The 15,741-nt window shown below is 46.0% G+C and overlaps 1 protein-coding gene across 5 annotated transcripts in view; it reads right to left on the reverse strand.

Moving 5' to 3' along the window:
- Window positions 1-2,496: 2,496 nt before the first annotated feature.
- The window catches only part of DNAJC5 (DnaJ heat shock protein family (Hsp40) member C5), a 36,481-nt gene continuing 23,236 nt past the window's right edge, over window positions 2,497-15,741 (reverse strand). For all 5 annotated transcript variants that reach the window (XM_075517046.1, XM_075517047.1, XM_075517044.1 and 2 more), the window contains 4 exons: window positions 14,889-15,025; window positions 12,275-12,488; window positions 10,470-10,641; window positions 2,497-9,703 (listed from right to left, as the gene is read on the reverse strand). In XM_075517046.1, coding sequence (XP_075373161.1) covers window positions 9,600-9,703; window positions 10,470-10,641; window positions 12,275-12,488; window positions 14,889-14,995 — 597 coding nt within the window. In that variant the 5' untranslated portion in view covers window positions 14,996-15,025 and the 3' untranslated portion in view covers window positions 2,497-9,599. The remainder of the gene's footprint in view (window positions 9,704-10,469; window positions 10,642-12,274; window positions 12,489-14,888; window positions 15,026-15,741) is intronic.

Raw genomic sequence — 15,741 nt, forward strand, 5'->3', positions numbered from 1 at the left:
ATCGCCTCAATCCCCCTCCCGCAGACACAGCCCCGTGCTCGGAGCGGCCGTTTCCACCGCAGGCTGTGCGGGGACCGCTGCCTGCCAGCCCCTGCCTGTGCCGCCGGCGGGGGGCTGAGCTGCAGCGCTGGGGCGAGACAGAGCCGAACGGGGTTTGGGGAAGGCTGCCAGGCACCGACCGTCGGGGCAGGAGGGTTTGCTCTGCGGCATCTCCGTGGGGAAGGAGGAAAAGTGTCCCAGGGGCCACGCACAGAGCCCTCTGCAAACCACGGGGGTCTTTGGCGTCCCCTCCCCACGGCCAGCTCAGCCATCCCAGCCCTGGGTGACCAACGAGGGGTGGGCAGGGGACAGACAGGACCTCCGGCACCCCGGGGACATCGGAGAGGGGCCAGTGAGGGAGCTGCGACTCGTGGGGTTAGGACAGAAATCAAGCTAAAAGATCAGACCGTGCTGAGGCGAGCGCAGGGAAGGGGGTGCTGCGGTGGCGGCACGCCGATGAGGAGCACGTGCCCAAATGAAACAGCTTTGATCCGGCTTTGTGAACCCAACCTGGCCTGCCCCTGCCCCTGCCCCCCCAGCCTGGCTTTCCCTGGGGTCTCCTCTACCCCAGCAGCTTTTTTCCTCTGCCCAGCAGCGCCTTTTCCAAGTGAGCTCACGGTCGATGAGCCAAACACCGGCTTTCAGCAAAGGGACCGCTCCAGCCCCGGCTCCGCATCGCTGCGTCCTCTCCTCCCCTGCCCAACCGCCCCGCAGCCCCTTCCTCCGCGGTGCCACGTCCCCCAGCGCTGGGGACAGCTCAGGGTGGTCCCCAGAGCCCGGAGAGGGACCTGAGGCTCTGGCTCTCCTCCTGCTCATCCGTGACCCTCTGCATCGTGCGCATCCTCGGCCCCTCCGGACCAGCGTACGTGGCGCCCAACTTCACTCCTACGGTCCCCAAGAGCGCAATTTCCAGGATGAGCCAAGGACAGGCTGCTGGCAGGCAGAGCTGCTCAGCGGTTGGCACACAGGCAGAGCATCCTCCGGCCACCGTTGGTATTTAGGATTTCAAAGCGATGGGAAAGCGAAGGGAGCAGCGGGCCTCAGCCATGGGAGCAAACAGCCCGGCTGCGGGGTGGGAGCCAGGAGCCTGCCCACGCTGAACGGCCGAATGCGGGTACCAGGTTTCATCCTGAGTTGGGGCGAAGATGAAATTCCTGCACACAAGTAGCCCATGATACAAACCCCAAAGTGACACGTAAAGGGGTTTAATTTATGAGGGGGAGACAGCCAATAAAAAAAATACCCACCAATCTCCAATAGAAATTGTCACTTTATCCAAATAGCCAGAGCCACCAGGCTCCGTCCCTCAGCACCCTGCGGGCAGCACGGCCAGAAGGTGCCCGATGATGGGACGCCTTTTCCCAGCAAAAGGCAGCCGAAACGGTCCCAGCTCGGATATTTCCAATCTCAGGCTGCCAGCGGGAGCGTTTTGCCTGCGCTCCTGCCAGGCATCCCCAGCCACGGATAACCCACAGCAGGGCGCTCGGCTCTCAGCACAGCCGCCCAAAGGCACCGACGTGCCCTGTTGCGGTGGCTCCGGGACACGACTCGGCTTTGGCACGAGGGGAGGGCGGTCGGAGGCAGCTGCCCCCGGAGAACCGTCCTGCAAGGAGAGGGGTTGGAGCAGGACCGGGAGCAGCCCCCGGCTGCGCCGAGGCCGTGCCCGGGACACCGGGGTGAGTCCTGCCGGGGAACGTGTGCCAAATCACCATGATTTCGTGCTTACCTCCTTCGGGTGGATTTCCATCAAATGCAGAATTAACCTCTTCAAGGTGACCGACCCCAGGAAGCCGTACGGGTAATAAAAGCCGCTGGTGCCGCCCTGCAGCGCGGGCAGCCTTTCATCCACCACGGACCCAGGACTCAGCTTTACGCTGCCTCGGTCCCCACCTTGGCTTGGAAACAGCCTTCGGCACGTCTTTCACCCATCTTTGCTTCTGTCTCTCCACCGGCAACACCAGGAGCAAAACCAGTCTCCGACGACATCAGCTTCTTCAGAAAAGGGTATTTTTACTGCCCACAGACCGACCTCCACCGAGGCCGGAGCAGCTGGCCCCTTCCCCGGCGCCCTGCGATCATTTCTCGCACCGCCTGGCAACTATAGCTTGAATTTAGACCCCAAACGCCTGCCAGGGTCCGGCGTCATATAAAGGTCTCGGGCCTTTAATGCTCAAAAACTGCTGGGGACCCCATGGCCGGTGCAAGAGGGGGCAGCCCCAGTCCCTGCGGCAGGGAGCCCGCGCCCATCGCCCAGAGAGCTGAGGAGCTGCCGGGCACCGCGATGCGCCCACCCAGGGGACAGCGGGAGACAGGAGACGTCCCACCCGGCGCTCCCACGTCCCACCCGGCGCTCCCACGTCCCACCCGACTCCACAGGCAGCCTCGCCGACCCTTCCTCTCGTGACGAGTTCCAGCGTGCCGAGAAAGAAAGAAAAAGCCGATGCGCGTTTTTCTGCATTGAAAACATTTATTTTACAACCGTGGTTTCAGATAACTTAGCAATCTTTATTTTAGTTTATACTCAGACATACAATACACAAATTACCATGCTAAAACATAAAATAATTCCTTCTGCCGTAACTGCGTGTATGTACAGGAGCTCAGTAGTATCGAGTGTTACAATCCACAAAGTTCGGACAGCCACATCTACTTACATACAATTCAAAGTATGGTCCTTTGTAACATAACAAAATATATATATGTCTATATTATAATTGCTTTTCAGATGCATTTATACTTCGATTGTGGTTTGGTTTTTTTCTTTTTCTTTTTCTTTTTTTTTTTTTTAATTTTTTTTGTCTTTTTTAAAGATGGGCTCCCCCCGCCCCACCCCGCCCGAGTTGAAGTACAGTGCAAATGCAAAACGCGTTCTCTCCCGGCATCCTCAGCTCCCTCAGGCTCCATAAAGAGGCCAACACAACCAAACCCCACGATGAATTACTTAGTTCAGGGCCTTGCTCACATGCAAAATGAATATAAACCGCCTCGGATGTCTGCGGTAACACAAACCAAACCATCCACACCCAGCCCCAGGAAAGCGGGCGAAGGTGGGGACGAGCGGAAGGAAGGAATGACGGCGATGGGCTCAGGCGGCACGCATCCAGGCGAGGAAACATCGAGCGTTGGAACTTGGCAAACCTCAGAGCTCATCTACCGTGACGGACACAAACAGAACTTCAAACGTGTAAGCGACAGAGGAATCCCCCCAAGATTCCCCCATTTCTGCCGTGAAGCAGAACGTTCTGCCCCGGTGTTTTGTACGTCAGGCAACAGCCCCCGGAACGAAAGGCCCGAGGAGGGCCGGCTGCGGGCTCTACCCGATACGACTAGAAGCGATTTGGTGGTACTCGGGCGTACGCTGGCCACGGTCGTCGTGCCTTTACGCAGATCACCGCTAACTTCAGTTTTATGACTTGCAGTAACTCCGAGTCCTTAGGAATCCAACCTGCAAGCGCTGCGAAGTGAGGAACGGGACCGGCTGTGCAAACACGGCACGCCGCTCGACTGTAAACTCACTCGAGCAAGGAGGGGAAGACCTGGGGGGTAGAAGATTGCTCTTCCTTCTCAAACAGCACAGCTCTCCCACTTGTACTACCCATTTATTTATACAACAGGATCCCTCCACCGTTTCCTTCACCAGTCACTTCACCCGACAGATCTCGTTTGGTTTTTTCCTGCAGCCGAAAGGAGAAAGCGCAATTCTGGACACACAAAACTCACACCTTCCGCTTGTCTGGCTGAGAGTTCATCGCAGGACTTTGAGCCAAATTTCATGTTTTTACCACCAAAGAAAAAACAGCAGCAGGTACTAGGTGCACGCCTGTTGTATAAATATATACATATGTGCATATATACATACATACACACACATGACGTTGCAAACCAGAGCCTGGAGCGGGTTTGGGCCTTGCTCTGTGAGCTGGCCGAGTCCCACTCTGGAGAGTACAACGTGGTGAAAACTAGCGTAAGGAAAACACCCAAATCAACGCGTTCTAGTACACCTCTAGCGACGAGCGCATCGACCACATTTAAAACACCCCACGTGCCAGCCCGCACAAGTCCAAGTCATTCCAGAGACGGCCCCTTGCCCTCCTGGCTACCGGTGGGTTTCCCTTCCTTCCTCCGAAGGAAAGCTGGAGCAGGCAAAGCCCAGCTCTGGCCCGGGGACAAGGGGCAGCTCGCAGAATTCAAGTAGATGATTAAATTTTTGGAAGGGTACGACAAGCAACCGCTCAGACCGCAAGAGTAACACCCACGTGGCCGGCTGTTGGGGAACGGGGGCAGAGAAGACAACAGCACTCGAGAATGAATGGCCATTTTATATAAGAGCTTCCTCTATACATATAAATATATATATATATATAACCACCAGAAATTCCCAGCATCTATCCTTTTAACAACAAAATTAACCGTGCATGTAACATCGGCATTCGATTTCCAAACGAGGGTTTGTCTTCCAGATTTATGGCATTTGGCTCGTGCAAACGTCAAAGACAGCCAGCTTCCCTCACGCAGCTTCCTCTTGTAAAGAAAGCATCTTCTTGGAGGGAAATGGGAATTTCAGTCTTGCCGAGTCCCAGATAGCACGTAAGCCTCCCAGCGCAGGACGCGGAGCAGACCGCAGCTCTTGCGGGACTCAAACGCTGACAAATTTCCTGCCACCTTGTTAGCTATCAGTTACATTTCTTTCAAGATCTTTTAAGCAGTTGTTGGTGTAATGATACACTACAAACTAGATGATTTCCACTATGATAGAGAGATGCGGCATCAAATAATTAAGCGTGTTAAGTTTATACCGACCTTACACTATAAACACTTGTACTGGGGGGTTACGTTTCAGTGCTCTAAGATTAATGCGTATTTAAACAGCATCCAGAATTATTAACACGAGGTGGGGGCTGCAAAAGCCTCCCTGACCACCTTTGCAAGAGTCTCCTGTTAAACATGACGCCAATATCCAGTCGTATCGGGTAGGAAAACCTGCAGCACAAACGCATTTCCTAAATCATCTGGAAATGCCAAGAACACCGAAGGGCACCGGGCAGACGAAGGGCACAAACTAGTTGAGAAAAGCGGGTAACCTCTCTCCAGGAGTGCATACGGTACAAGTGCTCTGATGTAACCCCCCCCAAAAAGCACGCTGGTGTCCCTCTCCACCACACAACACAACCGCTTTATGGATGGGACGGGAATATCTCTTCAGGCAGGCTCCCGCCCTGGTTACACCTGTAGTGTTTATAGGCTGACACGAAGGGGTTTGAAAACTGCACTCCCCCGCCCACAGCACTGCTGCAGGGCTCGGTGTTTCTCCGCACCGTGCTCAAGCCTTCCTCCTCAGCGGGTGTTTCTGTTCAGACTGCAGGCTGTGCTCACCCAAACCTCGAAGAGCATCACATTTTAAGAACACTATGAGCACTAATATCTAAAGCAGTTTAAAAAAAAAAAAAATATTACAAATCTAAAAGTAAGACTAAAAAGGTAACATGGCTCTAAAACATCACTGCATGGAATCAGCAGAAATCTACACCCTATCAGACGCCACTGCGGCTTACATAAACCAATTTATATACAGATAAATATTTAAGAACGTCCTACAAACATCACTAACAAAATGAAACTGGCATTTGACGGGTGCAATGCCCCTTCATTCACTTCAAGTGAAGCGTACAATTCGTTGTACTACAGTGCGTTGGGGATTTCCCCATCCCCGGGGAGGACGGGGCACCGCAGGTCCAGCACCGTCCTTCTCCAGCAGCTCGGCCGCGGCCAGGAGGGACGGCACCTGAGCACTCTCTGCAGCGAGGCAGTAGCTTTCCCTACTCACCCTAAGCTACGAAGGGCTCTCCACGCAACACAGCTCGGGAATAAAGTCAGTGGTCCTTGGCACCAGCCAGCGGAAGCTCTCCAGACCAGATTCTCCCCGGTACTCCTCCTCATCAGGAGGACCTACAAGTGCTAAGAAAATCGGTGCTAAGAAAATCGGTGCTGAAGAGGTTCGATGAGCTAGATGGAGGTGGCCGAACTACTGAAACAGAGGGCTCAGGCAACTTGTAAAAACATGATACAACTTTTAAGGAAAGGAAGAAAAAAAAAAAAAAAAAAAAATCAAAGCTCAAGTTGTAATTCTGGCAACACGCTGAACGGAGATCAACAGTGCTCAGGTTTAGTTTTGGAAGGAAACATTCTGCATGTAAGCCAGGTAACGAACGCTATGCTGCTGCAGTTCTGGCGGGGACACTGCAGCTCCGTCCGCCCAAGCTCGGAACTGCTGAGTGATCTTCTGCACCAGATTTTTAACCATTATTTCCAATACAACTTTGCATTCACTAGGATTCAACTTGGCCATTTTGAAGTGCAACTCGTGTTAGAGCCCGGGATACTCTTGTACCTTACCTACAAGAGCAGAAAAAAAGTGGGCATTAACCTCCTTATCTTCCCATTACACAAGTTTTGTCTGAAAGAAGCAATGTTTAAATAGCTTTCTTATATAGTTCGATAAGAACTACTTTAATAGACAATAATCTTAAATTCAGAGATTAGAGAGTAACACGGGCAAACTTAAAACAGTTTCAAAACCCATGAATATTCATCTGAAAACGCTTTTTCCCGTCATTCCCTGTAACTGGGATCTCACAGTAGTTTCCCTTGGAGCATCTAACATCATTCTGGCAGGTAACAGCATACAGACTAATTTACTAGTCACACACCGCCCACAGGCACAGCTGAAAGGAAAGCAGTCTCTCTCAAACCCATGCCTTGCTAAGCAAAGGACTAAACCAGCACGTTCAGCCTGCGTGTTATCTTTTCCCAAGCAGAGCAAAACACGGATAACGGCATCGCCTCTAACCCTCATTTGCCGCCCACGTTTCGGTTCCGAGGTCAGGAGCCTGCGGAGCGGCTCCAGGTGCATTACACACCTCCCCGCAGCCACAACCGCCCGCCAGCCTTTCTAGTTCAGTGGAAGCAGCCCAGAGGGGTTAAGAAATAGAGTATTATTCCAAATTAACACCGACGAGCAGCCCCAACGTCAGGAGTCGCAGCTGCTCCGCAGTGGAGCAACAACCCAAGCAACTGGCTTCGTACTACCCATACCTAGCTGAGCACGGGGACGTGGAGTACGACAAACTACAGTACAAGGGAAACAGCCTTTTCCTCATGCTACCGAGTCACTCTGATCAACTACGCTCATTTACAAAGCCAACCCCCCCCCCCCCCCAACACTATTTTTTTTATTTACCAAGACCATAATTTGCACAGATAAGGGCAATTTTAACCAGAGCGTTTTTAGGGGACAAAGCCTGCAGATATTCAAGCATATTCCAGCGTGCAATTCAACATCAAGAACAGGCTTCAGGCAAAATCTACAAGGACAGCCAATGTGACATTATTTTTTTAAGCCTAAAAATTGCTTTTCATTCCAAGGGGTCAAAGACAGACTTTAATTAAATAAGGACCTCAAGCCAAACCACACACGACTGTCCTCAAGGCCAGCCAAGAGTTTTCCAGACAGAAAAAGTTAAAAGTGTCTTCCAGCAAACCACCAAGTTGCAGGGCTAAAAGGACAATCGACAAGGAAGAAATGACTTAACAAGTGTGCTACTGAAATCTAGCCAGTTAATTAAAAGTAACATTTCTTTTTGAATTTTTGGGACCTGATGTGGTATCACAAGCATGCTTATTCGCAACAAGCTCACATGCAGGCAACAAACATCTGCTTGTACCAACAGCTACAGGGAAGTCTGATTTTGCAAACATCCCTCACTTAGCACCGAGACCGTGTTACGAACGTTTTCTTCTACCCAGTATGTTTAACACGGTTTCACGTCAGATTTTATGTGCTCCATCATTTTCAGCTCATGCAAAGATAGCGTGAAAATATATTCACAGAACGATTCTCTGGCAGGAGAGTCCCATTCATTTTCTGATGGTTTTCTTACAGACCGACAGCGCTTCACCCCATTCAAAAGTGAGACCTGATCTTGTAAGAGAGCAGCACGAAAGACCTTCACAGCAAACACCGGGTGGAAGGCTGTAAATAGCCTCTCAACAGAAACAGGTGAAACATGAAAAGGGGAGATGGGGGATACAAAGGACAGTAGAGGCATTGTGATATAAAACCATAAAGATCAAAATTAAAGAGGCTGTAATTAACGGCTAAAAGTGCCAAGCGTAGGTTCTCTGGTAGCTGTTCTAGATCCTGACTCCATGCCGTCTAAAGCAAGATGATTAACAACAAAACATACCAGCAATTCAGCAGCTGCCTAAAATGCTTTTTTAACAGTTAAATCTCAATAAACCACAGTTTCTAGAGCAGTATTCAAACATGATTTGGTTTCAAAATAGTACAGGAAACCTTTCAATGGTTTCCCCATATTGTTCTGAGGAAAAGAAAAACACTGCTGTAAACAAGTTTAAATGCAAGACAGTGTGCAAATTGTACAATATAAACACAAAGGTGTTGTGTTCTGAAAAAGCCATTTAAGTACTCCACAAAGATGTTCATGAGAAAATTAAAGGGCTAGTGTGTTAAAAAAGCTTTAAAAAAGACACGTAGTACCCCATTTGTCCATTAGAATCTCAAATTATTAGAACAGATTTTTAAAAGACAATTTTTTAAACCTTTATGCTGTTGCCTACTGTCTGCGTTTTACTTGCTCAGTAAAGACCAACTAACCAGTTTCACTTTAAGATTCTCATGCATTCAAAAAAGCTTCACTATTTGGTCTTTAGCATTTCAGAAAAACGACTGAACTCAAACCAAAACAGAATTGTGCTTGAAGTTACATCCCACCGCCACCACCAAACAAGCCCATTCTCAGTTGGTTTCGTGACAAACTACATTTTGTGGTTACATCGTAACTGAAGATCGCCTTACACACACAGAGCTGTTCGTCAATTTACTGTTCAAGGATTGGAAACTCTCCCTTCTGATTTTTCAAGGTAGATTTATTTAAGCTGAAAACCAGCATTAAAAAGAATTCCAGCTCTGCAAGATGGGCGTTTTTTGGTTCTTGGCTTAGTAAACTTGCTTAGGTAACAACGCTGGAATAAAAGAATTGGTTTGTTGCACTCAAATGAAAATCGTGAACTTTTAAAGGTCTTCGACAGCTCAGCTGTATGGAAGAATGGTGGCTTCTGTGAAACTTTTTCTTTTTAAATCTCATTTTTAGGCCAGTACCACTGCTTAAAATGCAGAATGTCTCCATCACACTTATATTGTGACAACTCAATACATTACACCACAGACATTTAACATAACTCCATACATGCTATAAAAAAAAAACAGGAGGAAAAAAAAAAGGAAACAAATAAGACCGTAGCTAAACTGCTTTAAATACTGCATGCTACAGCACTTCACGTATCATCAAGATACGACACTGAAAGGTGACAAAAGGCTGAAGGGATTACAAAATATTTTCGGCAGGTTGGAAAGCTGCCTTCTTACTGTGGCAGAATTATTCCCCCTCCCCATTCTCTACTTCTAATGTTCATGATTCTAGTGTTGAGTTGGCCATGTATTATTTTTTTTTTATCCATTCTAATTACAGTGTTTCCTTAACTTAATTAAATCCATCGGTGTGGTAACTGGGGTGAGAGTCAGCTGTGAGCTGGGTCGTCTCTGTGGCTGATGCTGGCTGTATCACAATAGGTGCGTCTGAGGCCTCTGAAAAGCGAAGACAAAAGGCTTAGCACACCAAGGAAAAAAAAAACCAGCATCGTACGTTTCGGTAAGCATAAGTTACATCTCCCTACAACACTCTGATGACACAATTTTACACTCCTCTAAGAGCACGGTGTTAATTTATGGTTTTTCAGTGTGCACACAATACCATTCGACTCAAGGCGACATGTGGAACATTCATTATATTTCCTTCTTCATGTAAGAGCAGCTGATCCTCGCCCACCATTCAGCAATGCCCGTTAAAAACATGATCAGAGCACGCACCTGGCTCTACAATTTTTTAAATGATCAGTTTAATTCTATAGAAATAGCATTATATCTTCATAAACAGTATTAGATATAGCTACTAGGGTAGCAGTGCCGTTTTCTTTACATCTGACACAGTTAACAAAACTGCCTTGACACCCCCTTCCTTTGGGGTAAGAGAGCCCCTTTCTGGAATCACACGTGTCTGGCTGGTAACGTCACTCCAGCGACGTGGGAAGGAAGCTAAGCGAGGGTGACCTACTGCTCTGACGCTGAGCCCAAGTTCAATGAAGACCCTCCAGGAGTTTTCAGCAACTCTCTCTCCAGTGTTAGCGCTACCCACGTAACTCTCGTGCCACAAGTATTCCCTCGCCATCATCTACAATCCAAGACCTGTGCTGTTCTCTACAAAGCAAGCGCTGCTCCTTAACCAGCACGCTAAGCTCTCGGTCAGAGACAGATGCCACGGGCATTCTAGAGACCTCACAGTGTTTTTACCTACCCCTTTCATCTGACTGCAACTGTGCCTCCAAGTCCTCTGGAGAGACGTAGTATTCCTGCTCTTCACCTTCAGGAGGTTTAGGTTTACACTTCCCGCAGCAACAATTACAGCAGCAGCACAGACAGCAACAGCAATAGCAGCCTGTGATGAGCCCACAGACCACGAACAAGGCCTGCAGAGGACAGAAGACAAAGAAATATTCATAACCTGTGCCTACCAGTCCATAACCACCAAGTGTGTGAGGCTCAGATATGGAAACCAGAGACCAAAAATACAGCAAGGTAGAGACAGAACTTACTAGCTACAGTTTTATACTTCATCACCAAGATATTTTTAAATATATGTGCAAAACCAGCTATGGCTCTCAACATTTTACACTGAGGTGAATACTGCCAACCTGGTTTACTTGAAGAATTCCTACAATTTAAGTGGATTATTCTGCTACACCTGGAAGAAGATACAGGTCTGAGAAGTGTATCTGTATTAAAATCCAGAGGTACAATAGTTTAGGACAGATTGTAGCTGACGCACAGGTTGCAATGTACCTACAGCAGGGACTTCGACCTACCCAAGGCTGTCGGCGCGGCTGCAAAGCTCACCGTACTGATGGTCGGGGTGCTGAGGTGAGACGCTACCAAGATGCGAGCAAGGCAACTCAAAGCTGGCCAAGTCTGCGAGGTGCTTATCACAGTGACGACGGGCAAAATTTAAATTTTCATATAGGTCACTGTGTAATTGTTTGAAAAAATAATTTTAAAAACAGCAAACCAGCACGGTGACATAACTATTCTACTGGAGGGGAACCAAGAGATGGAGGCAATGGTGGCAAAGGGTAGAAAAAGGAGCCCATGAAATTAAATTCCAAGACTAGGAGAAGGTTTTAATCAGCCATAAAGCACTGTGAACAATGTCATGTCACTAAATAAGTAAGTTGGTGCAGTTATGGTTTCATACTTCAGTTTCAAAGTCACACTGTCTTTTACTTCTGTGCAAGCAGACTGCAATCACATGAACTTCAAAATGCAAAAACCTGGACAACTTCAGTATGAGAAATGTGTAATGTGTGACGTATAGGTTTTTTGCACTTTTGAGTCAATGTGGCGATTTTAAAAATGTATTAATTAAAAAGATAGAAGCATATTACGCTTAAAAATAATTTGAGTCCAGTAAAATACAGTAATTCCTTGGTACTGGCACAAGACTCCTAGAAGGCATCTATACAATAATTGTTACGTCTACTGCATGCATGCGATACTTCCAAACAGCTTTTTGCACGCATTTGTGAGGAAACATGAGCTCACAGCGTAATTTTGGTATACTGGTGATACTCCTGCTGCTACACAAGAAACAAGGATGGGCAAGTGGACAAATAACCTGGAGTCTCTCAAATCAGAGAAGAGCTGAAGAAGTGACGTTTGTTCAGGGAAGCCTCTGAAGTTTGTAAGCATACTTCTAAACAGGATCTCCTGCGTGAGCGCAAGTTCACGGTCAGGACTCGATGTGCAAAATCATTTAGCAGGTGTTACCAAAGAGAATACCCCCCAAATCCTCATCACTTTTAAATCCACTAGAAGGGTCCAAGCTTCTCTTAGCAATGTGAGCCTTGCTTATTAGGCCTGTAACACTGAAAGATAGTAGAAAAACACTTCTGAACTAGAGATTGCAACACAGTAGAAGAAGGTTAATTATCAGGTGTCAGAAATGCAGCAATTTCCAAAAGTAAAAACAAGCACAATTATCAAATGGAGCTCTTTAAGAGTTTTGAACGCTAATCCAGAATAACTTCTCTTTGCACTTTTATTTACCTTTGCCCACCAGCTGGATAGCACGAAGTATGTGTTCACATTTTCTTCACCAAACTGTTCTGCTACATACAGACCCAGAGAACCATACTTATCGTAAATGTTTCGCTTTGTGGCATCGGTCAATATTGCGTGTGCGTTATTGATCTCTTTAAATTTTTCTGCTGCCTCTGGATTATCGGGGTTTTTATCAGGATGATATTTCAATGCAAGTTTCCTGCAGAAAGAAAAAAAGAGATCGTTATAGATTAAAAACTGGGATTTGGGTTTCTGTTTTTTGATTTTTTTTTTTTTTTAATTCCGTAGCCTGTCACTCAAGGGAGACTTTCAAGTTCCAGTTGGTTTCCTTCATCTGTGATTCAACTTCCCTGATGATTCTTCCTTAGATGATAACAAAAGGCTACAGCGCTGTCTAGCTTAGTTCACAGGATTGACTTCAGACTGCTGGATTTGGCTCTCGGAAATCCAATGGAAAAAAAGAGAGACATTGAAGAAAAGTAGTACTCCTTTTTACCCCTCAGCTCCAGCAATTTCCACCAGTAAAAATGTCCACCACCTGCTAAAGCAAAGACCAAACTAATAGAAAAAAAGATGCACCACAAGTCTAAGATATAGTACCAATGACTAAATAAAAGCAAGCTGCCACAGCTAATCTGCAGCGTCTGAATGCAAAAATAGACAATCACTTGTGGTTAATTCGCCAATTCCTGTGCAGGAACAAAATACTTTACAGTTCAAGGCTTGCTAGAATAGAAAAAGCTTCAGAGTTTCGAGATATCAGGAAATCACAACATACCTCCCCTAATCACGTTAGATCTCTTACAACTAAATGATAGCAGTTTATAGTCCCCGGAGACCTCTGAACATAGCACCAAAAAAATCAGATAAAGCACTGATAAATTTGCTAGTTCTGACATGGCCCAGGCTATTTATAGAAATCAGTAGAAAGAAGTGGCCAAATACCTCCTCATAAACAGGAAAAAATGGTGGTTTGCCATTTGAGCCATTTGTGCTCCCAAGTAGAAAAATGATACAGAACTGTATGCTACCAGTTCTCCTCCTCCAAAAAAGGTACTTGTCCTCCTACATAAAATTACCACAAAGTCCCATATTTGAGAAATACACTAGAAGCCTGCAGACGTTTACACGACAACTTTGCAGTGACGAAATATTTAGACAAACATAAAATAAAGATTTGTGCAAGCACACATTTGGACGTGCACACGAGTATATCACAGCGTTCAAACAATAAATTGAGCGTGCACTTGAAATACTCTAACTGTAAATTATGCTGCTTGGGTAAATAACATCCAGGGTTGCCCCTAACGCCCTAGCCTCAGTGAGGACTGAAATAACCACAGTTTTTATAATTGGAGGGAAGTGATATAAACCTGGAAAGGGCTTAGCTACTCTCAGGCTGCAATAGATAAATATTTTTCATTTCCCATCTCCTACACATACACGAACCCCATAGCCCACAGGCCAGCAAAGGATGTTCAAACGGAATGAAAACAAGAGGTGTCAGTCCTCCTTTTGTAAAGGAGCAGCAGAGGAAACAAGATTAGATGAAGGTTCAAGTAAATATGAAGCAGCTACGTTTGACCCTAGGATCTGGTTGGGTCTTTCCTCCAAAGGAAAAACTGTTGCAGTTTTTCCCCCCCAAGGAAGGTAAAATTATTTTCCAGTTGCTAAGGCTTGAAGATTGCCAATTCAAACTTCCACTTAAAGGTTTTAGGAAGACACAGGTAATTTTTGAGTATCTGTGGATCCAGTTTACTCATAGACTTCACCATGCAGTTGCCATCAGTATTAAAACGTAACTTTGAAAGGGAGAAAGTTTTCATAAATGTTAAAGACTGAAATAAAATAACTTCCAAAATGAGTATCCCCATGTAAAGATTACTACTGACCCCTAGTGTAATGTTAAATACATTGCCACTTGCCAAATAGCCCATGTTCAGGTGACGAAGCAATTGCATTTAAGCAGATCTGGGGGGAATGTGGAAAGGGAGGCTGTTACAGGACTCTCTCTTGTTTGTTTTTATTTCGTCAATGTGAAGCCATTTCATGTGTCTAACTAAGCAATGAAATAAAGTGAAAAATCCTCTTTTAAAAATAGTAACTCCAAACAGAGTAAGAAATTTTGAATGGATTTTTAGAAAAAAGTTATTGTTGATACTCAGGTTTCATCCTTATTTGCATCTTTAATCTATACCTTACCGTGCCAGAATTGGAAATGATGGACAAAAGGGCAATACTGCACACCTCCAGCCTCTGTAAGCCAGACACAAGGCTACGTAACACGAAGAATTTAACTCTGGTCGCACTCTTAAAACTCTGTTCAACTTTAGACCTTTCAGAATGATACTGCATATTTGAGAATTTAACTTACTAGAGATGAGACGTAAAAATTTAACAGCACTTACATACAACGCCTAGGCAGGTTTTTACACCAATTTTTGCAAGAAGCAACCATGTTTTTACCTGGTTTTTTTATGTGTTTTTTTTGCAAAAGGTTTAAATAAACCAACTGCAGCCCATACATAAATATGCTGTCTGTTGAATACTTAAAGCTATTTGTGCTATGCGGCAACAGGCGTAAAACTTGAAGCTTTACCTGTATGACTTTTTGATATCGTCTGAAGTGGCATTCTTGTCCAACCCCAGCACGTGGTATAACGATTCTCCAGAGGTAGAGAGCGAACGTTGCCTCTGGTCTGCCATCTTGAACTAACGTGAAGAGAGAACCGGCCCCTGCCAAAAAAGAGATTAAGAAATGCTTAAACAAAGAAGAACACAGACATCATTAATACCATCAGCCTCGAAACCAGAGTTTCCACGTGAAAATTCATCTTTTATAAGATTTAAATGTGCTTTGAAAAGAAAAGGCTCTTAACATATGTGGAATTTAAAAAGTTACAAAACTCAGTGAATTATCAGTGAAGACAACTATCACATTTTCAGCACAACCCCAGGCACCCTAGAATTACTGCTGTATATACTCAACTCTTCTTTCCAAAAACCCAAAATCAACAGCTGAGGTATAGCTAGAGATATGTACTACATACATCCCTAAAGCTACTTCATCTTCTTTCTTAGTCTTAATATTAAGGTAAGTTATTTGTGATAATACCTATAAAAACAACTTAACACGGACAGGTTACATTGAGGCTGCCTTTTTGCACCACACTTGCATAGGGGTAAGCAATTTCATTTGCATTTTCAATTGTAGATGTTCTGTTGCATTAAAAAAAAACCAAACCTCCACGATCCTCCCAAAACCCCAGGCTCCCATCTCATCCCTGACACCAGGTCAAGCAGAATCCTTTAGACAAAATCCAGTTTGACTAGGCCTGTGCATCCCACTATGAAAGAGGGAATGCCTGCCCACGCAGAGAGGAGGAGATCTCCCCTCTCATAATTGGAAGTCGTGGATCAAACACTTAACATGTATTCTAGTTAAAATCATG

Source organism: Mycteria americana, chromosome 14 (genome assembly GCF_035582795.1).
Source record: "Mycteria americana isolate JAX WOST 10 ecotype Jacksonville Zoo and Gardens chromosome 14, USCA_MyAme_1.0, whole genome shotgun sequence".
Classification (NCBI taxonomy): domain Eukaryota; kingdom Metazoa; phylum Chordata; class Aves; order Ciconiiformes; family Ciconiidae; genus Mycteria; species Mycteria americana.